Source organism: Osmerus mordax, chromosome 17 (genome assembly GCF_038355195.1).
Source record: "Osmerus mordax isolate fOsmMor3 chromosome 17, fOsmMor3.pri, whole genome shotgun sequence".
NCBI lineage: Eukaryota > Metazoa > Chordata > Actinopteri > Osmeriformes > Osmeridae > Osmerus > Osmerus mordax.
The window spans coordinates 5,670,256-5,693,744 of NC_090066.1; the positions used below are offsets into that span (position 1 = coordinate 5,670,256).

At 45.7% G+C, this 23,489-nt stretch overlaps 2 protein-coding genes across 2 annotated transcripts in view; one reads left to right on the top strand and one right to left on the bottom strand.

Annotated features, from left to right (window-relative positions):
* The first annotated feature begins 452 nt into the window (after positions 1 to 452).
* cd36 (CD36 molecule (CD36 blood group)) lies at positions 453 to 6,301 on the top strand. Its single transcript, XM_067254068.1, has 12 exons — positions 453 to 642; positions 944 to 1,104; positions 1,445 to 1,589; positions 2,217 to 2,372; positions 2,513 to 2,604; positions 2,721 to 2,770; positions 3,243 to 3,312; positions 3,690 to 3,877; positions 4,022 to 4,140; positions 4,328 to 4,401; positions 4,837 to 4,891; positions 5,172 to 6,301. Exons 1-12 carry the CDS (start codon positions 520 to 522, stop codon positions 5,343 to 5,345), a joined length of 1,407 nt encoding a protein of 468 aa, XP_067110169.1. The 5' UTR covers positions 453 to 519; the 3' UTR covers positions 5,346 to 6,301.
* A 75-nt stretch (positions 6,302 to 6,376) lies between these two features.
* Positions 6,377 to 23,489, bottom strand: part of sema3c (sema domain, immunoglobulin domain (Ig), short basic domain, secreted, (semaphorin) 3C) — a 31,333-nt gene continuing 14,220 nt past the window's right edge. Inside the window, exons 3-18 of the mRNA XM_067254067.1 lie at positions 22,445 to 22,605; positions 21,683 to 21,745; positions 18,755 to 18,874; positions 17,581 to 17,671; positions 16,289 to 16,408; positions 15,891 to 16,033; positions 15,660 to 15,774; positions 15,251 to 15,320; positions 14,402 to 14,546; positions 13,530 to 13,752; positions 12,279 to 12,367; positions 11,704 to 11,745; positions 11,346 to 11,503; positions 10,608 to 10,675; positions 9,684 to 9,814; positions 6,377 to 8,886 (exon numbers count right to left, since the gene is read on the bottom strand). Of these exons, the coding sequence (XP_067110168.1) occupies positions 8,491 to 8,886; positions 9,684 to 9,814; positions 10,608 to 10,675; positions 11,346 to 11,503; positions 11,704 to 11,745; positions 12,279 to 12,367; positions 13,530 to 13,752; positions 14,402 to 14,546; positions 15,251 to 15,320; positions 15,660 to 15,774; positions 15,891 to 16,033; positions 16,289 to 16,408; positions 17,581 to 17,671; positions 18,755 to 18,874; positions 21,683 to 21,745; positions 22,445 to 22,605 (2,135 nt within the window). The 3' untranslated portion in view covers positions 6,377 to 8,490. The remainder of the gene's footprint in view (positions 8,887 to 9,683; positions 9,815 to 10,607; positions 10,676 to 11,345; positions 11,504 to 11,703; positions 11,746 to 12,278; positions 12,368 to 13,529; positions 13,753 to 14,401; positions 14,547 to 15,250; positions 15,321 to 15,659; positions 15,775 to 15,890; positions 16,034 to 16,288; positions 16,409 to 17,580; positions 17,672 to 18,754; positions 18,875 to 21,682; positions 21,746 to 22,444; positions 22,606 to 23,489) is intronic.

The window sequence follows — 23,489 nt, forward strand, 5'->3', positions numbered from 1 at the left end:
CAAAGTGAAGGACGTCCCAGAGGCAGCAGACATCCAATCGTCACTCCCCCCCAAAGTGGATGAAAATGAAACATAGTAAATCATCCAGTATGTTTAAATGCATGACTGAGATCAAATGTCTTGCACTTCTCAGTTGTACTGTAGATATCGTGGTGGTTTGCGGTTTGGCTCTTTAGTCCTCTTCTCTTTCAAACACACCCCTCCAGACTGCTCTGATGAGCAGAGCATTAAAGAGCTCTGCGATAGTGCACTGATACCCAGGGGCAGGAGTGCACTCCTCCCAACCTTCAACCCTCGGATGTTGCGTAATCCCCACCACGAGCCGTGTCCTGGGCCACTGCCAGGGCAGTCTCCACCTCCACCTGTCCCCCAGTTTCTCTGCTCCTCTGACACCGCTGCTGCCTCGGATACTGCCTCACACACCGCCTGACACAGACAGAGACAGACGGACGGAGGGACACACATACAGTACACACACACACACACACGCGGGCGTACACACACATATCCGCCGGCGCCATGGGCTGTTGTGACAGGAGGTGTGGGCTGATCTCTGGAGCTGTGTTTGGGGCGTTGGTGGCTGTTCTCGGAGGCATTCTCATCCCCGTAGGAAACATTGTCATTAAGGACACTGTGGAGAAGGTTGGTACCCGTTTACTATTTTGCAGGGGAGGTATACATATGTGAGGGGTGGTCTGGAGAGAGGAATAGGCAGACAACATACAGTCATGTGTTTGGGATGTGCATGCGATACGATGACTTGTACTCTCAAATCAGAGCGCAGCTTGACTCGGGTGGCAGAGAGATCCTGGATGGCAGACAGATCAAAGGGCCTTTATTAGCAATGCGCCGTTTTCAATACGGCAGCGAAGGAGCAGCTGCTCTGTTGGAAATCTTGAGCATCGTTTAAAAATAGCCATCCTCTGTGTCCGCCTGCTCGCAGGAGGCTGTCATCGAGCCTGGCACGACAGCCTATGACAACTGGGTGTCTGCTGGGGCAGTGGTGTATCGACAGTTCTGGTTGTTTGATGTGAAGAACCCCCTAGAGGTGCTTGAGCATGGAGCCAAGCCTGTGGTCATGGAGAAGGGACCCTATGCGTACAAGTAGGTGTGCCTTACTCTGGTGCCTAAGACAAAATATGTCATTAGATGCATGTGCATGCATCCTTGCATTCTATCACAATGCTATTCCTAAAAAGTATGTTATTTTTTTATAGCTTTTTTATCATCTATTATTTCAACTGTGTGCCACTGCACGTGTAATGTCACTTAGCAGGAACATGTTGTGCAAAGCGTCATTCATACAGATAACGCTACTCAATCTGATTCTACACATAATAATCAGTTCAAAGGTTTATGCCAGGTGTCTGGAGTTTAAAGTTTTTTTATTTGTCTGTCTTTAATCCTCCCCCCCCCCCCCCACCACCCAACCTGTCTCTCCCAGGACCAGGTACTTGGCAAAAGAGAACATAACAGCCTTTCCCAACCACACTGTGTCCTTCTTGCTGCCAGCGGGGGCCATCTTTGATCCCTCAATGTCTGTGGGACCAGAGGAGGACATGGTCACTACCCTCAACTTGGCTGTGGCTGTAAGTGGCTCCACTGTGTTGTCAGGAATGGGGTGGGTTTTCAGCATTGAGTGTCTTTGACTTTAAGATGGAAACCTGGACTCAAAACCCAGGAGGATTTCATCTTTGGTCGAATGTTTGGGTTCTTGTATGGAATGTTGGAGGTACATCACAGTGGCATTACATGACATAAGTCATCAAAGTAATGAATTTCCTTCAGGATTACCAAAGTGAATTCAAATGAATTGATTTATCTGTTTAGTTTCTCAGTTTAGTTTATACTTTGGTATGAATTTAAAACAATGTGACGCTGTTGTTGAGTTAGCTACTAAAGATTGGACTGTGTTGCTGGAGATCACCTGTGGAAGACATCTTAACCACATGACTGCAGTCATTCAGTCTATCTGCGGGTGTGCACTCAAACAGTTGATAAGGCTGATAAGCCAATATGAATGGTCAATTATATCTTGAGTCATAAAAGAAAACTGTTAGTAACTCATATTATGCCTTTATCTCAGTGTTAAAGGGAATGATTATCGTACCCATGTGTGCTCATGATAGAGTTTACATTTTAAACAAGCCAGCCATGAATGTGCTATGTAATATAGTTGTGTGTTGAATCTCATACCATGAGTGTTCTCTCTCCAGGGTGCGTACACATTGGTTCCTAAGCTGTTTCACCCGGTTTTGGAAATGTATATCAAGAACAACAACGCCTCTCTCTTCCAGCGCCGCACTGTCAAGGACCTTCTCTGGGGTTACACCGACCCCATCCTGAAGGGAACTGTGGGCATTTTTGCCCCTGTAAGTTAGGCTATATTGTGTTATACAGTACCAGTCATGCAATGTAGCCACACAATATCAGTCATTTGTTGGGAAGGGGTGGTTTAAATGATTTGATAACGTATTGTTACTCACACCGTCGTTCTCCAATCTGTTTCCAGTACAACGATACCTATGATGGACCCTACAATATATTCACAGGGAAGGATGATATCTCCAAAGTCTCTACCATTGACATGTTTCAGGGTAGGAAGTAAGTTTCCCACAGAACCCCCCACTCTAAAGTAGCCAGAAAGTTAAGGTGAGACTGTCAATGCTAAATTGCTTGTCTAATAGTTTACGAATTGAAGTTGATTCTTTGTCGTTTAGGGCCGTGCCTTACTGGAATGACACATACTGCAACATGATCAATGGCACAGGTATGTGGTGAAGTTTATTTTTATTTTTATAGAAACTTATACTGTGGGAATATAATATAGAAGCACAGTACCACGTACAAGTACCAGACTTACATATTTCTGTTGTTATTGGTGTCAGAGTATATTATTTTAGTGGAATTTAAGGAAAAAAGGCTTTTGGTAGAAGAGGTTCATCATTATTCTCACTAATATTAACTTCTATTATCTGATTGCACTGTGTTGACCACCCATGCTGCTCATTCTTTATTCTTATTTTTATATATATATTATTTTATATTTAAATGGTTTTATTCTTAGATTGTTTAGTTCTTAGAAATAGTTACACTTTAGTAGTTTTACTTAATTTAAGATTCGTATATGTTTTGTGTTTTGCACCTCCCTGCCACAGTAAATTCCGTGTTTGTATAACATACATGGCGAATGAACCAAATTCTGATTCTGATTCTTATCATCATTGAACTGTGTGTCCCAGATGCATCCTCGTTTCCTCCTTTCTTGGATAAGAAGAAGCCTTTGTTCTTCTTTGTGTCAGACATCTGCAGGTGAGGGGTTTTAAAGAATATGTTGAATGCTCCAATCACGACAATACCATAGCACCATGCACTGTGGAGTGTCCTGACACTCAATTTGAATCATGTTTGTCAATAGTACAATAATACAGGCTCACCAAGATAAGGGAGTTTGGGTTTGTATCTCGCGTTTGTATCCCCCCCACCCCGCAGATTTCATGCACAGTTGTCAGATGATTTGGATACATCTGAATAAATGAATGAATTAGTGTATTTTGTGGATATTACTTTCCCATGTTATTGATGCTTCGGTGGATCGCCACTAGAGGGCAGCCTAGTACTCACCAAGCCCCGTAAAACAAGGTACAACACATGTCTACGGAGAACCTCACACTTCTGAGCCCTCTTAGGTCTGTGTCTGCCCAGTATGAGTCCAGCCAGGACCTAAAGGGGATCCAGGTGTACCGTTACACTCTGAATGAGAAGACTCTAGCTGCCCCCTCGATCAACCCTGACAACCAGTGTTACTGCAAGGACCTTCTGTCCACGAAAAACTGCACCGTAGGAGGAGTCCTTGGCGTCGGTGAATGCCGTGACGGTGAGAGCCAGCATCAGCTATGAAAGCTAGTGACATCTGGGCCATGGGTTCGAATCCCACCCATACATGCGATCAATGTTCTGTCAAACTTCCAATAGAAAAGCATCAACGTTTAAATGCTTATGATGTTGTTGTTCCTCTCAGGCACCCCAGTCTACATCTCCCTACCCCATTTCCTGTACGGCAGTCCTAGCCTGACAGAGGATGTACTGGGCCTGAGTCCTTCCATAGAGCACCACTTCACATACCTGGATGTAGAGCCAGTAAGCCACAAACAAACCTGGTGCACTAGTGCTAGTTTTAATGTCATGTATTCATTTAGCCTACACTTTTATTCAAAGGGATTTGAACCTGCAGATCCGTAGTGCCATGTTCTAGCACTGAGCTAGTTAACTGTTTAGGCTCTAGTTTACAGGTGATGTACCTGATGGGGATGTTTGCTTCTGTCAGACCACAGGCTTCACTCTGAGGTTTGCCAAGAGGCTTCAGGTCAACATGATGTATGGACCCTCAAAGGTTATCACGTAAGTTCAAGCAATGGAGTCTATACTTAACATTCACATTAAAATTGAGTCGACGCTCTTATCCAGAGCGACTTACAGTAAGTACAGAGACATTCTCCCCGAGGCAAGTAGGCTGAAGTGCCTTGCCCAAGGACACAACATCATTTTGCACGGCCGGGAATCGAACCAACAACCTTCTGATTAATACATTACATTACATTACATTTAGTCATTTAGCAGACGCTCTTATCCAGAGCGACTTACAGTAAGTACAGGGACATTCTCCCCGAGGCAAGCAGGGGTGAAGTGCCTTGCCCAAGGACACAACGTCATTTGGCACGGGCGGGGAATCAAACTGGCAACCTTCAGATTACTAGCCCGCTTCCCTAACCGCTCAGCCACCTGACTCCCTGATTTATGAAGGGACACTAATCACCCCATCTCTTTTTTCTACAGTGTATTGAACAAAGTGAAGGACTACACCATATTCCCTTTAGTTTGGTTAAATGAGGTAAGTCATTCTGTACCATGCCACACATGGTTGCCTCATCGGAAGGTGTAGTAGCTTTCACTGTAACCCATTGAGTATGTACACCCCAAACAAGCATTACCAGCAATGTTTAATTAATTTTTCTTTTATTCTGGACTCATTACAAACATTAAATTATTAATGTAGAACCCAGAGTAAATTATTCTAGGCTCGCTCAACTGACATAGGTAGTGTATCACTATATTCTTGCTGTCATTAATTACGTCTTCATCCCTGTGTGTGTCTGTGTGTGTTTTGGCAGACTGCATCGCTCGATGATGAGACAGCAGACATGTTTAAGAAAGAGCTGCTGTCCCGTGTCCAGCTGCTGGGCATGGTGCAAAAATCTCTGATAGGCCTCGGGACAGCCATATTTGTTCTCTGTATGGTGGGGTACTGTATAATGAGACGAAACAAAAATTCAAATATTGTGTGAGCTGAAGTTCCACAATCTATGAATGACATAGAAGTCAACAAGCTGCTATTGTGCCTCTGACCTATTTTGACAAATATGTAGCCATTTTTGTAATTTTAGCATATAATGCTAAACGTTTATAATGTTCGAAAAGCATTGCTTTGATACGCAGAGGAAATACTGTGAGAATTTCAAATGATTTGTTTTAAACATTGTTAATTTGTTTGGTATGTTGGGATTTGTAGATGAGGTTTCCCCTAATGTGACTGGACTGTTAATGTAATTCTCTGTGCTGGATTCCCACTGTGAGAGAAAGGTACTCTGATGGGGTATTAACGTTCAGATGAAAATATGTAAATTCATTCAGTTCAATGTTGAACTGTGAGTCATAAGTATTATTAAAAGGAAAATAATTTCTTTTTTTTCATTTTATGCTGTACTCAAAGGATCTTTTAAAGGTCTTAACATGGCACAGTCTCAATCCAAACCAGACCATTTTGGAACAAAACCCTCCATTGTGCACTTTAAAGCAATATCATTCAGTTCACTTTTCACCCCATGCGGCCTGTAAATCAAAACAGGAATAAAATCAGTCTAGGAGATGATTATTCTGTGGTTCAGCATGTCACCTGGGTTTGTTTGGTTAAAAAGAATTGTGTGTTGCCCGACTGAGGAAACTCTTTAGTTTTATGGGTTTTAAATGGCCCACTGCAGGTTTCCTGTGGTTATGGGTCCTCAGTTAGTCTGAGATAGAGGCTGACATCTACATCCATTTATTCAGATTACCAGGGACATGTCTGGATGTCCTGACCACCTCTCCTCTCTCTGACCACGGCTACCATAACACAGTCACAGGTGCCCATCCTCTCACACAGTGTGTTCAGTGAAATATTTAGTCAAGGGAACTGTACAGTAGTGGCTTGGTTATGAATGACTCCTTTTTGGACAGAACGTGACTAACATATAAAAACTTTATTGTGGTTCAAAAAAAAAAGTATATGTTTCTATATTTTTAAGAACAGAAGTTAAGAACAGCAACAATAAAATTCACATACAGTTTAATGTATTTATTCAGGCTGACATTACATTAATAAATAGTAATACATAAGTTTCATGAGAGCATTGACACAACATTGACACAACATTGACACAACATTAACTGTGATGATGACGAACCTATGGGAACAATATGTTAGGTATTAAAAAATCATTTGAAAATATATCTCTGCAATGTGCAGATACAGTCATGGTTACCGAATGAATATGTTGAAATTATATACAGTAGGGTCACACTGATGAACACATATCCACAAAAGTCCAACATTAACATAAGTTACAATGATGAAAATAAGAAATGAACTGTACACAAACCAAAGACATCTATATCTACATTGGCTATACTTGGCGAAACCACAATGAATGAATTATTCACACTATATAAAATGAGGAAGCTAGTTTGACCCTCTCCCAAACTTTGAGTCAAATGAGTAATTCACTATGATAGCTTTGATAATAGTTTCATTATGTCTTTCTTGATTCTGCTGGCTTTCAGGGAAAGGAAAAATATTCCCCTAGTTGAACAAAACACTGAATTATACTGACTACGAAATCCAATATATATGCGATTCTGTTATGATTGTGGTCAACCAATACTGTAATCCATTCTAAGACCAGAAACAGCCACAAAGGCACATGCTTCTGTACAGTGACAAAAAACTAGCCATGCATGAATTGGTTGCTTGATGTGAAACACAGTGTATAAATCAAACAGATTGGCCAGAACGATTTGTCAACAAAGTAGCAATGTTAGCCAAAAGGTTTTGTGTTTTCCTTAAATTAAAGTTGAACTGTATTAAAATGCTTGAGCTAATTAGTGCATGCACAGCCAAGCTGCAATCAATCAGTGTAGCAACACCTTGTTGCAATATGTCGGCTATAGTGTATTAATTCAGAAGTGAAGGCTTAGCAACAAGAATTCCTCAGTTTTGGAAACCTATTAGAATATTTAGCATGTATGTGTTTACTAATGTGTTTGTGTGTGGGACAGGGTATGTGCTAGGGTGTATGTATGTGAATGAGGGGAGATTCTGCTTTGGCTATTGTCTTGGGAGGCACATCTGCACTCATGGGATACACAGATTAAATGCAACCTAGCAACCACAATCAGTACATGGAGTACCCAATCAGGACATGGTATGACATTTCGATAAAGCGTGTCCACATTAACATGCCTCTGTGCTTAAACACAAGAACGTATCACCCGTGAGCGTGAGTGTGTGTGTGTGTTCAGGCATGTGTGCATAGCCAAGCTTCCAGGTTCCTGTTCCAGCCAATGTATGAGGTTTTTGCATATGGGTGCCAGCTGAACTGGAGGAGTACTTTGGCCTATCCACTGTGTTTTAATTTCCGACACCGCAGTATGTTTTATTAGGACAACTTACACAGTACCACACCATAGATCTGTCCCTTGTATAAACAGCCATGGTGGAACATAAGATAAAGAAACAGTTAGGAACCCTGGGAGGAGCAGGACTTTCCATGTCAACAGAACAAAAATTCTGAGCATACCTTTAAGAATACAAGTTAACAAGACAACTTGAACATAACTCTGTAGATTTAGCAAAAAGATTAAGTGAAGTAGATGTAAACAGAAACACAGTTTGACTATAATTGTACATGATCTTTTCAGGGCCGAGCCTTATAGCCAGTGTCCACAGTAAAACATACTCACACACTCCACAATGTGATTGACATTGACCAGCCATGATTACTTGTAGGCTCTGCGTTTGTTTGAAGCCGACCTAAAGCTCTCAAGCTGAAGAAAGAAAGACATTTGTGACGATCGATTGTAACTCATGAATCCACATCATTTGTATTGTGTTTGTGTATACTGCATCCCAGTCCTCAGGTGCGAGCGCCTCATGCATATAGTGTAAGACAAGAGAGAGCCCAGGCCATGCTCACAGTCCCTCACATTCAACTCCACCATACACGACATGGAGCAGGGACCAGAGTAAGCCTTTAGATCCACTGGGTGGAACATCAGAGTCTGTGTTGTAGTGTGTGTGTGTGTGTGTGTGTGAGAGTGTGTGTGTGGGGGAGAGGGGGTAGTATGTGAGTGTGTGTGTCTATCACCGAGTCACCACACTCCTCCTAACCCTTTTGTTCAAACCCCGGGTAGGTGATTCCGACGGTTCCGGCTCTTCCTGTGGTCCATCAGGGGCTTGAGCTTGGCCAGGTCTCCCCGGAGGGATCCCTGGTGCATGCTCTGGAGCTGCTTCCTCTCCTTGCAGTACTGCTGCACGGCCAGGCTCTCTGCAGGGCTGAAGGCAGCCAGGAGGGCCTTGGGGTGGAGGGAGCTGGCCCACGCCCAGGGGGATTGCTGCTTGTCTGTCAGCACGCTCACCATGGCCTCGCTCAGGACCCGCAGACGGATTTTGGCCACGGTGCGTTTGAAGGTGTTCTCGGTAGCCAGGCAGTAGTACAGGCCCTGGTCGGACAGCTGGACAGAGCGGAGGAGCAGGCCGTACTCTGTGGAGAGCACCCTGTCACTCAGCTTTACCTGGAGGGTGGAGAGGAAGAGGGACACAATATATATCAGAGACAGACACATTCAGAGAGAGAGAGAGGGGGTGGTTTCACAATCATACTTACAATAGAATATTGTATAAACTCTCAGTTTAAAGTACTGGCTGATATGCATCACTTGAAATAGCCCTCCCAGGGCATAATAATATTAGCCCCTAGTTCACTAGCTTCAGAGTCAAGCTGGATCTTATAATGGTTGGAAGTTAAAATGCCCAATTTACTGTAAGAATTTAATTAAATAAGGACGGGCTTTTCTACCCTTGAGTGAAACCAATACCAAAGTAATGGAAGAACTTTACGAGCAAGAAATAATTCAAGGCTAAATTTGTTAAAGATGTGAGTCCATCTCATGCGGCTACCCCCTGTGTGTAGTTCCATTTAACCATGGTATAAGGGGGAGTTAGGACAGTTTTAAAAAGTGTCGGTTATTTCTGAAATATTTCCCTGCAGAGAATACCACTCATTAGTTATGGCCCATATCCTGTTTGATCTTGACTGTTCGGTACCACCGCCAGTAAAAAAATTGAAATACCAATTCTGAAGCATCGCAAACTAGGATCAAGCTCAGAGCACATTCGTTTGAATGACTTGTATGACACAATATCAGACAGTAACAGTCTCTGGACTCCCTAATGTATCTCAATATGCTGGTCATTGGTCCCATTCATATCAAAGAGATTATATTTTATGGCTCGTCTGTTATTCATTTACAAGGAATTAGGAGTTTACTGCGTTTCGCATCAAGCTATCCACATCTGCGTGAACTCTGACCTCTTTCCGCCTGTCGTTGTCTCTCTGGATGAGCCAGCGGATGGAAGCCTGGGGTGATTTGGGCAGACACTCTAGGAAGGTAGTGTTGTTCTTCACTCCGTACTGCGTCATCTCCACTGCATTTCTGTAAGCTAGCCCCCACACACACACACACACACACACACACACACGCACCCACACACACAAACGTACACACACACACAAACGTACACACACACACACACGTACACACACACCCAAACACACGTACACACGTACACACACACTTCAATATCACTGATCAGCAGATAGCAGAGCTGTATTCATCTCACTCTGTTCTGGGTATTTGTGTGTTAGGGGAGGGTGACCAGACCAAAGATGAGGATGTGACACTCGCATCCCAATCAAACCACAACCTAATCATCAGGCGCACTGCTTCATTGGAGTTTGCATGCACAATGAAAAGCTTCCCGTTGCTGACAGACAGATCTAGGCTGACCTTGACTTCAGCTGTCAACATTGTCATCTGTTGTTTGTGTTCTGGCAAGTAATCTGTCAGTGTGCTGGATGAATGACAGCGTATAGACTAATTAGTGTCATGGCCATATGGTAAGATCTCATGGGACACATTCATTCACAGAACCCCTGGAGACTGAGGCTCCCTCTCTGCTGGACTGTATGGCAGCTGACGCTCTGACACATCGCTCTGAACAGGAGAGAACCCCACACCCCCAAAACGGTCATACACACACTCACACATACACAGGCACACGCAAACACAGAGTGAGTGCACCCGTTACTGAACCTTCATTCTCGGATATTACCAGAGGGTCTGGAACTAAATGACACCCTTTCCTAAACCAATGATTCAGTGGATGATTCAGTGGACCCCATCAGGTGAGCATGGTAAATATGAAGTTACTTCATTGATGGGATGTACCATACCTTTCAGATTGAATCCCCTGCACTGTGTTAGAGGGTTTCCATGGATAATGTCCTGCCTCCTGCTTCTCCTGGGTAGCAGATGGAACACACACACACACAGAGACAAATCACACACTTTTTAATATTACTCTGCAAAGCCTGTTATCAAGCTGCAGAACACTGTACATCTGAAAGGATTAGGAGCTTTCCTGGCTGAAACCACAAATGGCAACCATTCTGTCAACCGAGAGTGAAGAAAGAAACATGTTGAGCCAGACTCTGGCATGTTTGAGGAAAATCTGACTGTGTTATTCCACCGTATGGTGCAGTCTCACTTCCAACACTTACAGGATGGCGCAGGATAAACAGCTGACACCTTTCAAGCAGATCGAGGCTAGAGAGAGTGGGTAGGGAGGCTCTCTGTTCCAGGACCAAGCTGAACATGACCTGTGGCTGACTGATAGTGGGAGAGGGAGGGGGGAGGAAGTGCATGCTGGGCAGTCCTGACTCATTCCCTGAGCTGTTTACTTTTATCTTGGACAAAAACAACTTGAACCGAGTCAATGACTGTGTAAAAGTTGTCTTTTACTGTCAGTCATTACATGAGGTATGCTGAAGTGAAGGAAGGTGTTAATGTGTAACCTTTAACACGCAGGGCCCATCTGGAGCAGTCTGTGTTGCAACCAGAAGTGTGTGTACCATCGTGTGTTAGAGTCAGGAGGGTGTGTACAAGTGTGTGTTAGAATCAGGAGTGTGTACCTCTTGACAGAGGGGTAGAAGCGCGAGCAGCTCAGGCCGTCCCAGGCACAGTAGGGGTCTCTGGCCAGACAGCAGTCAGCACATGCCTCCCCGTAGGCATGGCAACGGTGCAGGGACACCTGGGAGACCCCATGCTCGGAGCTGACGTAAAGTTGTTGCTGTAAGCCGACAGTTCAAAGGTCAACCAGACAGATGATAAATGACTTACTGACAGAAGAATGGAGCATAGCAATTATGCTAAAATATTGGGTTATTATACATGTTTTTGCTTTTTACAGTGTCCTTAAGAAGTGATTGTCACCAGTGTATGATACTGCATAGAAAGGTATGTTGAGTAGTGGTTGAGATACCAACATACTTTTTTAGACGATATCCTTAAGTTTGTCACTGGTGCCTGGTTCTGAAATAAAAACAAATAAAAGTCAACATTGGCCAAATACAACATTGTGAAAGTGAAACAATTGAATCCACAATGCAGTCCAGGTGCATTCAGACACTACTGCAGACTTTGCTCTGACAGATCTAGCATCACACAGGGGCTATCTGAGATCAACAGTCGAGGCCATGAGAGCACGTGTGAAGATTCTGGAGTGGTGATAAAGTATCTGGATCTGGTGTGTATGTTTCTCAGCTGTCTCAATGGTGCCCAGGTCATCTATCTCCTGTCCTGAATGTGGCTCCCTGCATTAGCAGTCCAGCTGCTCCACCCCTCTCTGCTGCACCCCTGTCTGCTCCATATCTCTTTGTGTTGTGGCCAAGCTTCCTTTGGTTGCTTCCCTTTGATGTGAAGGAAGAAAAGGGAAAGAGAAATGGAGAGAGAGAAAGAGATAGATAGATAGAGAGTCAGAAAGAGATAGAAAGAAGGGAAGAAATAGCGAGAGAGAGAGAAAGAAAGAGAGAGGGAGAGAGAAAGAGGGAGAGAGAGGACCGAACCTTAAACACTTCCAGCTCCTCCAGGATTAGATCCTCGTCCAGGGAACGATTGGTAGGCAAGGCTATCACCTTCTGCACTGTTCCTTTATCTGAAGTAGGACACACACACAGACACACACACACACAGGAGACAGTCCTTAGACATTAGTCCAGTCCAGACAGTCCAGACAGACACCAACCTCACCACAGGCAAGTGCACCGAAGGGTCGTGCGTGCGGTCCATGGGATTAGAATACAAAATGGAAACCACCCTTGAAAAAATAAATAAAACCAGCTCTGTTTCCCCTCTCACATATTTGTCTTTGAATTAAGCGTGATTGCTGTGACCAGTATCAACAGAGCCCAGTAGTGTGTGGGGGCGGGGGGGGAGTTCAGAGGATCTGAGGACATAGGCCACAGGGAGGACAGAGGCACCACAACCCAGGCTCACGTCTGTTTATGCCCCCACCTCTGAGGGAGGAGAGAGAGCAGGAGTTACAGCCATGAGCTCCTGGAAATCCCTGATAAAATCCCCCCTCATCCCAGACACAAAGCACCCGCTGCTCTGCCTACCCGGCTGCAGGCAGACACTGCTGGCGTCCCTTCAGGAATCTGGAAGGCTGATAAACATAAGCAGCTGTGTGTGTGTGAGAGAGAAAGACTCCCTGGATTGTTAAACTCCATAGCAGAGTTCTGCCCCAGTAACCATCCCTTTACCTCAAAACTGCTGGCTGCTGGACCAGGCCCCACTTCTAGGTACCTTGCCTATCTGTCACTGACAGTTCTAGCAGTGGGTGTATTCTATAAAAACTCATAATTCACAGGAAAGGTGTATCGCACAATCACAAATCTCATTTCTCCGCATTTTTACGGAGCGTGTCCAAATGTTTGTGCCACATACCGGTGGGCTTACTGTGCAGGAGTGATGAAACAGCTGTGCACTGATTGGCCTTACACATCCGTACTCAAAGTAGAAAATTGCTTCCCTCTACCTTTGAGTCAGCATTATGGATGGAAAAATGCGTCAGCGGCCATTTGGATCAATTGTGTTAAATGCACAGACAGGAATTGCATTGAAACACACTGCACAGTCAGTAAAAATGATGAGGTAGCGAGAACAAAGCAAAAGGCACAGATGGTGACACTGGAACTGTTCCAAAGACGGAAATGTTTCACAACATCAGACTGTCATTCTAACGTGACCCATCCTGGACGAACCCAGGTTCACGCCAACATTGAAGGTGCTCCAGAGGGTGCTTGGTGTCACAGTACCTGTTCCCAGAAACAGCACCTGGTAGTGGCCGTCAGCAGCAATGACCTGGTCCACAGCGATGGACGTGTACTTGTAATCAGCGTTGGTGCGCACCACCAGGGGCCGTCTGCCGATTGGGTAGATGGAATTAAACATGACTGGGTGGTTTCTGACGAACGTCACCACCTCGTCTGGGAACTCCTTGGTTGAGTGGATGTCTGGAGTGAACGCCCCACCAGGGCACTGCACGCAGGGAGGAGAGATAGCAGGATTGAAAGGTACGAGATGAAGGAAGAGAGGGGGATTTAGATAAGAGGAGAGAGATTAGCTCTGTGACATAGGTGGATATTTTTACGGTCAGACTTTTTGAGAAGAGCATAATAAACATAAAAAACATACAGTATATTGCTCAATCTCTCTTTATCACTGTTGCTAGATATTAGGGGTGGAACAATATATTGTGGAACAAAATATCGCAATATAAATTTTTTACAATATGTATCGTAGTTATGGCAATATATTTACAATATGACGTCCGTTTGATACTTTGATACTGATATTGGTTGAGCTACCAGCATGAGATCTACTCTGCACCTGCGTGCATTCATTGCATTCACAGAAATCGCTTGAGTTCCCTAAATTGTATGTACAACAAAGAAAATTAGTGAAAATGTTTAATGTTTTGGAAATAAATCTGTTAATTGAATTTCAGTTCAATTTAAAATGTTGTTCAAAATATCGTGATATTGTACACCCTGTATCGTGATACATATCGAATTGTGAGCTGAGTGTATCGTTACACCCCTACTAGATACTGAATATTTCTTTCAGTAATTCACGTGTACTGTCATGCAATGAGTGACAGAGGATTTCTCAGGGCTGCTGAACTCACAGTCCCAGGCCGGGGGTAGGGGATGCGGCCCTGGTAGGCCACCCACTGGAAGTTGGGCCCCTCTCTGTGTGCGAACGGCCCGTTGAAAACGGTCAGAATGTCAGCCATGTTGTACACACACACGGCCGAGCCCTTGAACACGGAGCTGGGGAGAGGAGACACACACATTCAGGATCTGTGAATCCGCCCAGTTAAAACATCACAGTCCCTCCGAAACCTGCTGTTTTTCAGAGATCTAAGGCATATCATCTGGGTGGAACCACTGCCATCCTCCAGAGGGGACACCACTCCCTGCTCCACACCCCCCTCCAGAGGGATATGGTGTGGATTGTCCCGGTCACTTCTAACCACACCAGTGTGAAACAGAAAAGCCCTTTTGTTCAAAGAGCAGACCACAGTCGTGTGAAGGAGAGGAAAAGGAAGAAACACGTTGTGGAAATAGAAATAACAAAGTGTACTGAGACCTCAAGGCTCCCTCTGTTTCGATTGGCTAGAGACAGAGAGGCCGACAACACTACTGTAACCTTGATCTGGTTCTCGGGTTACCGGTGAAACAAGGGCCTTTTGCAAGGTCACAAGAGGTTAACTATGCAGACCAATTAGAAGACAGAATGACCTTGTAGATTGCACATTAAGGTAGATAATAAATGTGAGAACCATAGAGTCGAAGTCAACAATCTAGCAGAGTATATATGAGTCTCTTGAGTAAGCCGTTACTTTACTGTAACAAGACACTGTCTCCCCTCTGCAGGGAATCCCCCATCACATGACTCCCACTTAGATCTGGCGCTGGCTAGCATAGTTAGCATAGCATCCAAGGCTTGAGAGCAATATTAGCATTGGCCTCACCTTGTTGACGTGAAGACTCCAAACACCAGCAGGCTTTTAGGCTGCTCAGTCTCCAGTAAAAACACACTCTCTGGTACGGACAGAACACATTCATCTTGTAAGTCAGCATTTAGCGGACTCTTCATCAGTCATGGTCATAAAGAGGGCATGAAGGGGAGTGGGGAGGAATGAACTAACATGCTGTGATAGGCCTCGAATCAAACACAAATGCATTGTAAGATAGGACTCTACTGTATTGTCTTTCATTACAAAGTCAGATGTACATATGGATACTGCTCATAAATGACCAAAACCTGTAAATCTGATAATATTGGGATTTGCAGGCCTTGACTGCCTGATAGTTTGCATGCTGTAGGTCTGGGCTGTTGGGATTCATTGATACATTCAGGACTGTGAGTGTTTGTCTCACCAAGCTCATCAAAGTGGGTCTCAGTGCCATCCTCCTCTAGCACTGAACACACCATCCGGGCCTTCAGGAAGGTGGTCCACTTATTCACCAAGCTCCGCTGGCCTCCAATGTCATTCTACAAACACAGACATACTTTATGGTTAATATCTAGAAGAGTACACACACACACACACACACACACTTAAACAAACACACACATCCACATGCATCATTCTTCCTGAACACACTTACCGGACACACTCTGGCGACCATGGTGTGAATGTTCTTGGTATTTCCGCTGTTGTCTGTCAGTCTTTCCCGGAAGAAGAAATAAAGTTTTGCATCGTTGGGGTCCGATCCATCTGGTATCAACTGGGCATCGATGAAGATGGGTTCTAAGAGAGGCAAAGTAAACCTTGTAGTCCTAAACTCTGCTGAGCGTCTTGCCACTCTTAGATGTACAGTACTTGAGAAAAGTAAGTATATCTACAATATTGTCGATAGTAGTTGCATCCATTCTAGTCAGCTTCATTATCATCTTCATCTTCATCATCATCATTATCATCATCATTATCATCATCATTATCATTATGTCATTGTTATGTTCATCAGCAGTCAGTGGAAGGATAAGGAGCATGACTATAGCTCACCACTCAGCCACTTGGAGTTGTGCTGGTCTGTCCTCACTGCGTTCCTGGTGGTGAGGCTCCTGAAGATGGCAGCATCTGTCCCCATGAAGTCAATATACATGCCTGAGAACAGCTCCTGGTCTGAGGAGAGCACACAGAGACACACAGTATGGCATCTGGACAGCTTCACACACACACACACACCTGGCCAAACAAAGCACTACAACTCCCACAATGCTTTTGGCGCTGACCTTTTAACTCCTTTTAACATATAATAAAAAATATTTTCCCAGTGCAATAACAGTGATGGAAATTCTTCTGTGATTGATTGCTTCGCCTGAAACAGAGAGTCTATCCTGATGACAGTAAATCGCTAATGCAGTTAACCATGGCCAGATTTACAGGCCTTGTGTTTGAGACTCACTTTACTCCACTAATAGCCTAGCGCAGAGGGCAATCCTTTGGCAACATGCTTTCTATCATTCCATTACTCTGTCACTTCATCATTCCATCAGCCCCCCCTGGTCCCAACCTCCCCTCACGCCCAGCCTCTAACCCCCAAGCCTGCAGCTTTCCGGGGTTATGGCCCGGGTCCAAGCCTGGCCGTTCTTGGAGGGAAAGTGTTGACAGGCCTCCCGACAGCCCTACAGAGTCCAGTATGAGGGACTTCAGTGTGGAGACAGGGGCAGATACAGATAAGGTCTCTTTTATCTGGTCCAGACACTGGCTCTGATTGTTCTGGTCTGAGTCAGGGACTGCCTCTCCCCAGTGCTGGATCACTGCTCTCACACAGCCAGCCTGCCAGTGGTCTTGGGTGAAGGGGGGTGGCAGAGCAGAGGGGAGTGGGGGTGGAGGTTCAGTGTCCTCCCTGCTTGCTCGCCCCTTGTGACCGGACGTCCTACGCTGCCAGGCGAAGCCGCTGACTCGGCGACGCTCGAGTGTCGGAAAGCCGAGCCGTTGCGTGCGACACCTCGGCCCCTCGGCCCCTCTGCCTCCGCTCTCTGACTGTGTCAACAGCAACCCGACACGCACGGACCAATCAGAGATCAAAGGACAACACGGTGTGACATAAGGGGGTGTGCAGCCTGACCTGAGAGGTCGCAGATAAGGAGGGGTGAGGGGGGAATGGAGGGGGGCATGGGGGCATGTGTGGGGTGAAGAGATAAAAATACATCTACGGAGAGAGAGACTGAGACGAGACCAGAGACAGACAGACACCATAGAGAGACCGGAGAGAGAGGTAGAAAGACAGAGAGGAAGGAAGAGAGGAAGAGAGACAGACATAGAGAGACCGAAGGATAAGTAGGACTCACTGAGCATGACGGAGACAGTGTTGACCTGGGGATTGAAGGAGCAGCGGCCCTTGCCAGATTCCGCTCGCGAGTCAATGTGGAACACTTGCTCCTGCAGGAGAAGAGAGGGAATTAGGAATAAAGAGATAGGTTTATATCGGAATGCTGGTCTCTGACCTATTTGGCAAAAAAGAAGAGATTAGGTGCATTCCACGTCATCCTGTCCTGCGCCAGTTTTTTTTTACAAAGACAGTCACTGGTCTGGATGGGACATTAAATTGAACATTCCATGAAGGAGAGGAGGAGGACTTTCTTCCTAATGTGTTAACATTATGTGGTTCACCCCCTCCCCTTGGGCCCCTAACCCCTCAGTCAAGTGGTTCATCCAACTTTAACAGGCACCTTGGTGACTTACCCCCCCCCCCCCCCCCTCCAAGATGCTTCAGTCACTGCGGGACTAGTGTTTAGGAAACCAGGCTCCTCTCCAAGAGGTGGTGTTGAGATCTGGTCTGTCTCTGGCACTGAACGCCGCCATTCCTCGCCAGTCTGAACACTGGCTTCACTCCTGTGCACCCGGGCACCCCTGTCAGTCTGGGACCATATCCGGGGGTCCTCCGTGCCGGGGAGTGACTCAACCTGGCGGGCCTCAGATACAGGCGGCCAGGCCTACGCATTAACATCCCATAATAGCGTCTTTGCATACTTACCAGAGCCAGACTAAGAACTGCCGGCCTTTCAAACAAAACCCCACGTGACAAGAGACGAGGCCCAGCCGAGAGAGTCTGGCTCAGAGCTTCATGCTTATTAGCTTTTGGCAGACGCTGCTATGGTTAGACTGCAGGAACCGCACTTCTCTCCTGGAGGGGTTTCCCGCTCCTACTTCCAGGGCTCTTGCGGCCGGACACAAGGGCAGACGTCCCAGAAAGCAGTGCTCCTCCCTCCCTTCCTCCATCCATCCCTTCTCTGGTCTCAGAGAGGCTGATATTTGAGGCTGTAAACTTGAGGATGTCACAGTGGCTTTTCCTAAGGAAGTCATGCTTTACAATGTGTCTCTTTGATCAGATTTCTGCATCTTTAATCTCACAGCCCCTGAAGGATTCCGGTTGTCCGAAAACAAACCCCCAAAAATCCATAGGATTTGCTGTTGAAAACAAACTCGGTTTAGATGTGACATAGGGTATAGGTGAGTACTGACCTCAGGTCTCCTCCCTCGGTTGATGTAGGTACACACAGGACTGTAGGCTCCACTCCCACAGATGAACAGGTGGGTTCTGTTAATGGGCTGAACCACTCGGATGAAGTTCCCACAACCATGCTAGAGAGAGAGCGAGAGAGACGGAGAGACAGGCAGATAAACAAAGTTGGGATGGAGAGAGAGAGAGAGAGAGAAAGAGAGAGAGAGAGAGATGAGAGGGATTTATATGGAGAGAAAGAAAGAGAGAAATTAGGGAGAGGGTCAATCATAAAGGATGAATTAGTAGACGCCAGGCAGCAATGCTTGATGATTGATTGAGTGGTGTTTCTCTAGGTGGTTATGAGAACTTACAGGTAATTACGTTCCACATGAGCAATGTTATATTAGCCCATCACATTAGTAATAATTGGGATATGGAGTCACGTGCTGCATGATGCTGGTTGTAATATCCAGTTCTCCTTCTGGCAGTGGTGGAGGTGGAAAAACGATGTCAGGAGGGAAGAGGATACCGAGCCTAAGCTGCGGTGTCCATGCCAGATGAGTTCTGAGTTAACACAGGTCTGAGATCTGATTATGGACCTCTCCCCTCCCCTCACTCCCCTCCCCTCCCCCCCTCCCCCCCTCCCCTCCCCTCCCCTCCCCCACTCCCCTCCCTTCCTCAACAGTGGGAGTGCTAGGATGTGTGGGTAATAAAGGCCCAGACTGCGTAGCAGGCCAGGCAGGACAGGAGCGAGCACCTTGGGAGTCATTATAGGAACTTGGCCATCGCCACGGAAACGGCAGCTGCGGCCACTCACACACTCTACACACACAGGGCTCCACACACACACACACTCTACACACACACACGGCTCCACACACACACACAGCTCCGCAGAGAGCACCGGAGAAAAAACAACAGAAACGTCCCACCTCACACGCCCTATTCACGGTTACCTTCTAGTTCTCCCTCTCACTTTTTTTTCTGCTTTCAATCTCTCCCCTCCTCTCTATACCCCCCATCTCTCTCGTTCATCATTCTAATTCTCCAGCACACTCACCATCAACTCTACACCCTGCAGTCTTCTCATATCCCCAGTCAGATCTACTTGACATTAGCATATATATGAACAAATCACCCTCTTATTGTAGTATGTACGCAGCCACACACAGCCATGAGAACTCGGGACTTGCCACAGAAACTTAAAAGGATCCTAGAAGTCTAATGACACAGTTTGAGTGGAATTCATGCAGAGTTCAAAGCGGTAAGCTATAAAATATGGACTTAATCAATGTCATACTTTTATTCATTACATAGGTCATATTTCTGCTCCAATACCACCCGATGTAAACGATGTGTGGTTGTTGTCTTGGAGCCCCAGCACCTGCACCCGCTGTTTAACCAGGAATCACATATACACACATCAGGAAAGTAACCATAACAGACTGACAAAGGCACCGATTCAAGAACCACAAGTAAAACCTCTTTTGGACAACTGCATGAAACTGAAATTGAACAGAAAGGAAGGCGGAAAACTAGAGAACACAGGGGTGGAGGGAGACATAGAGGTTGGAGCAGAGAGAGGCAGAGAGAGAGAGAGAGAGAGAGGGAGATGGAAGAGAGAGACTTAATGAAACAGAGAGACGGAATAGCCCTGGCAGGTCTAAAGGAGAAAGTGAAGGAGTATAAGGGGTGACAGGAGAGGAGGAGTTGGACAGAGAGGAGGAGGAGGAGGAGAACATGGAGGAGGCAGGGTGACCACTAGACAGCTCCACACAGACAGACAGCTCATCCAAATATTTGTGGTATCCTGTCCACTCAGAGGCATGACTCAAAGCAATACAAATCAACCAGTGTCAGGATACAGCTTCTTCTTCTACTTCCATGCAGCAGTGGACAGACTCGCTGTGTTTACCATGGCTGCTGTACTTGCCCACAGAGGGCTCTGTGTTGGTGTGCTATCAAGAGAGTTGAAAGAGGCTATCTATTTCCGTCTGTGCTCATTTATATTCAGTTACTGCACACCTACACAATTCTCAATTGTTGCACCCTCTAGTTTTCTCAGAACAGAACAGCCCAATTAGCTGAAAAACATAAACTAATTTGGAATTCAGTTACGCTATTTTTGTATCTTCATGATACCATTTCAGCCCGTACAGTGTTTCTTTGTAATGGCAAGTGGGTGGGAGCCACTAATCCTGTGGCCAGCCCGTAACAGACGGTGAAGCAGCAACTCATTTGTGCGAGCTTTGATGACTGTTTATTATCTCAGTGGTGGAGGTCTCACTCTCATTCTGTCTAACCAAGAGGCTGCCAAGAAGAACCAATGACCCATCACAACCAGTCCACATCTGCTGCTACATGTGTATTTGGACCTGGCACCAGCACACTAACTCAGAGAGAGAGAGAGAGAGAGAGAGAGAGAGAGAGAGAGAGAGAGAGAGAGAGAGAGAGAGAGAGAGAGAGAGAGAGAGAGAGAGAGAGAGAGAGAGAGACAGAGAGAGACAGAGAGAGAGAGAGAGAGAGAGAGAGAGACAGAGAGACACACAGAGAGACACAGAGAGAGAGAGAGAGAGAGAGAGAGAGAGAGAGAGACACACAGAGAGACACAGAGAGAGAGAGAGAGAGAGAGAGGAGAGAGAGAGAGAGAGAGAGACAGAGACAGAGAATGGGGTTGTGATAGAGGGAGTGGACATGACCATGAGAGTTGTCATAATAAGATGTGCTTTTGGATGATTCACTTATGGCTTTGTGCTGTTTACCAAGTATTGTGGCATTATTAAAGAAAGCCCATGATATACCAAATGATTGCTTCAAATTCTTTGCCCCAGTGCTATGTTACCTGTTGGCATATGTGGTCATATCATGAAACTGTGACCATATAAGGGATAAACACTAAACTGACCCAAAGCCTCTTGGACCTACAGAGTTGTCCTGTGTGTTCTTACCGTGGGGTCCTTGCCAGCCATCTGACATTCCTCTATCTTGCTGGTGGAGGCAGGCCAAAACACCTGATGAGAGAAACCACAACATGGCTTAATGAGGATCAGTGGCCACCAAGGCCTTGAAACGATAACTAGAACCAGAGACGAGAGAGAGAGAGAGAGAGACGCCTGGAAACTGAGAACAGAGAAGCCGAAAGAGAAAACCATGACAAAGATATGCCAGCTTTCCCAGTCAGTCTTACAGTCTAAGGCAATCATTTCTTTCTACAGATAAATGCTGTTTTCCTGACAGGTTTAACACAGTGAATGTGTGCTTGGGAATTACTTTGCTAATGGATCCGTTCCAGCAGTCTCCAGAGAAAAAGAAATGCATTCCCATCTGTTTCTGCTCTTTACGCTTGTCAATTATGGCAATGATGCATTGCTCACTGCACAAAAAGCTAGTTATCACTGAACTTGTGCCCGTGCCATGTCACCTGACATACATCTCATTCTTGTTCCCTTTAATGACGCTGATCAAAGATAGTGTACTTCAATCGGAATATTACCATTTTACAATTTGCATGATGAGACAAATACATTCTGCCACAACTTGGAAGGTAAGTGCAACAGAACAAGGTGTCATTTTCTCAGTTGAAGTGGAATTTTAACACGTGACGTGCAGATGGGAACCACTCATCCTAACCACCCAAAGCGTAACAGCAGGGGTTTCTTGAGCGGAGCAGCGGGAATGAAGGACCGGCAGCGCAGTGACACGACCCTCACCTTCAGCAGGCCCTGCGTGATGTTGTTGATGTTCATGGAGAGGACGTGGTCCTTACAGCCCACGTACATCCTGTCCTGGTCCTCGTCCACTAGCAGGATCCTGTAGTCCATGGGCTTCTCCGACAGGCTGTGGTGATCGAAGGCCTGAGACGCCCGGAGCTCTGGGAGGAAGGAAAGTGACACGAGGGAACACGATGAGCGGATGTGAAGGACCCGAAGACAGACTGGAACACTCAGGTCCCTTTTGAACACGAGCTGAGAGCAGTGGATCGAACGCAAGCGCATGTGTAATCCTGTTTATATACAAACACAAACGTACCCTTTAGTACTATACGTTCATTTTAGTTTTCAATCACTTAAGTCCAGCCTTTGTTTAAACTCTTTGGGCCGTGAGAAAAATTCCAGCACACTGTAAGAGACTGTCTCTGTGAGCGATTGAAAGCCCTTCATGTTGTGGAGGGACATATCTGAGGTAAACATCCTCTATATGTGCCTCGGACAAAGTTACCCTCAGAGTCCGGCGAGAGAGGGAGTACTTAGCTTTACCATCAAAGCCCCTTCACTTTCAAAGCCAAACTCATGCATATTCATCCCTCTCCATCCCCATTGAGAGGAGAAAGCAGTGAAGTGTGAGCAGATCCCTGCTCTCCATCCCCGCCCCACTCTGACCTTTAGTGGAGCTTTGCTTCTTCCTTTGTGTCCCCCTTGCTAATCAAGAAACAGGCTGGCCCTAGTCCTCTTCATTGCCCCAATGCTGAAGTCACATTTTCCATGATTCAGTTCTGCCTGCCCTCGAGGTGAAAACCTTTTTCCATCAAAGAAGTGCCACCCCCTCTGTTTGATCTCAGCCTGATGTTAATTGATGTGGGGAATGGCATGTAAAGCCTGGGTTGTTTAAACTCCCAAACAAAATTGAACAAGGCACTCAATTTCCCACAACTATTCGCTCTTTCTCCAACTAGCTTACCTAATGTTGAAATAACACACCTTTCATGGTTTTCTGACTCTTGGTTAGGGTTCTATAAGCCCAGGCAAGAGCATCTTG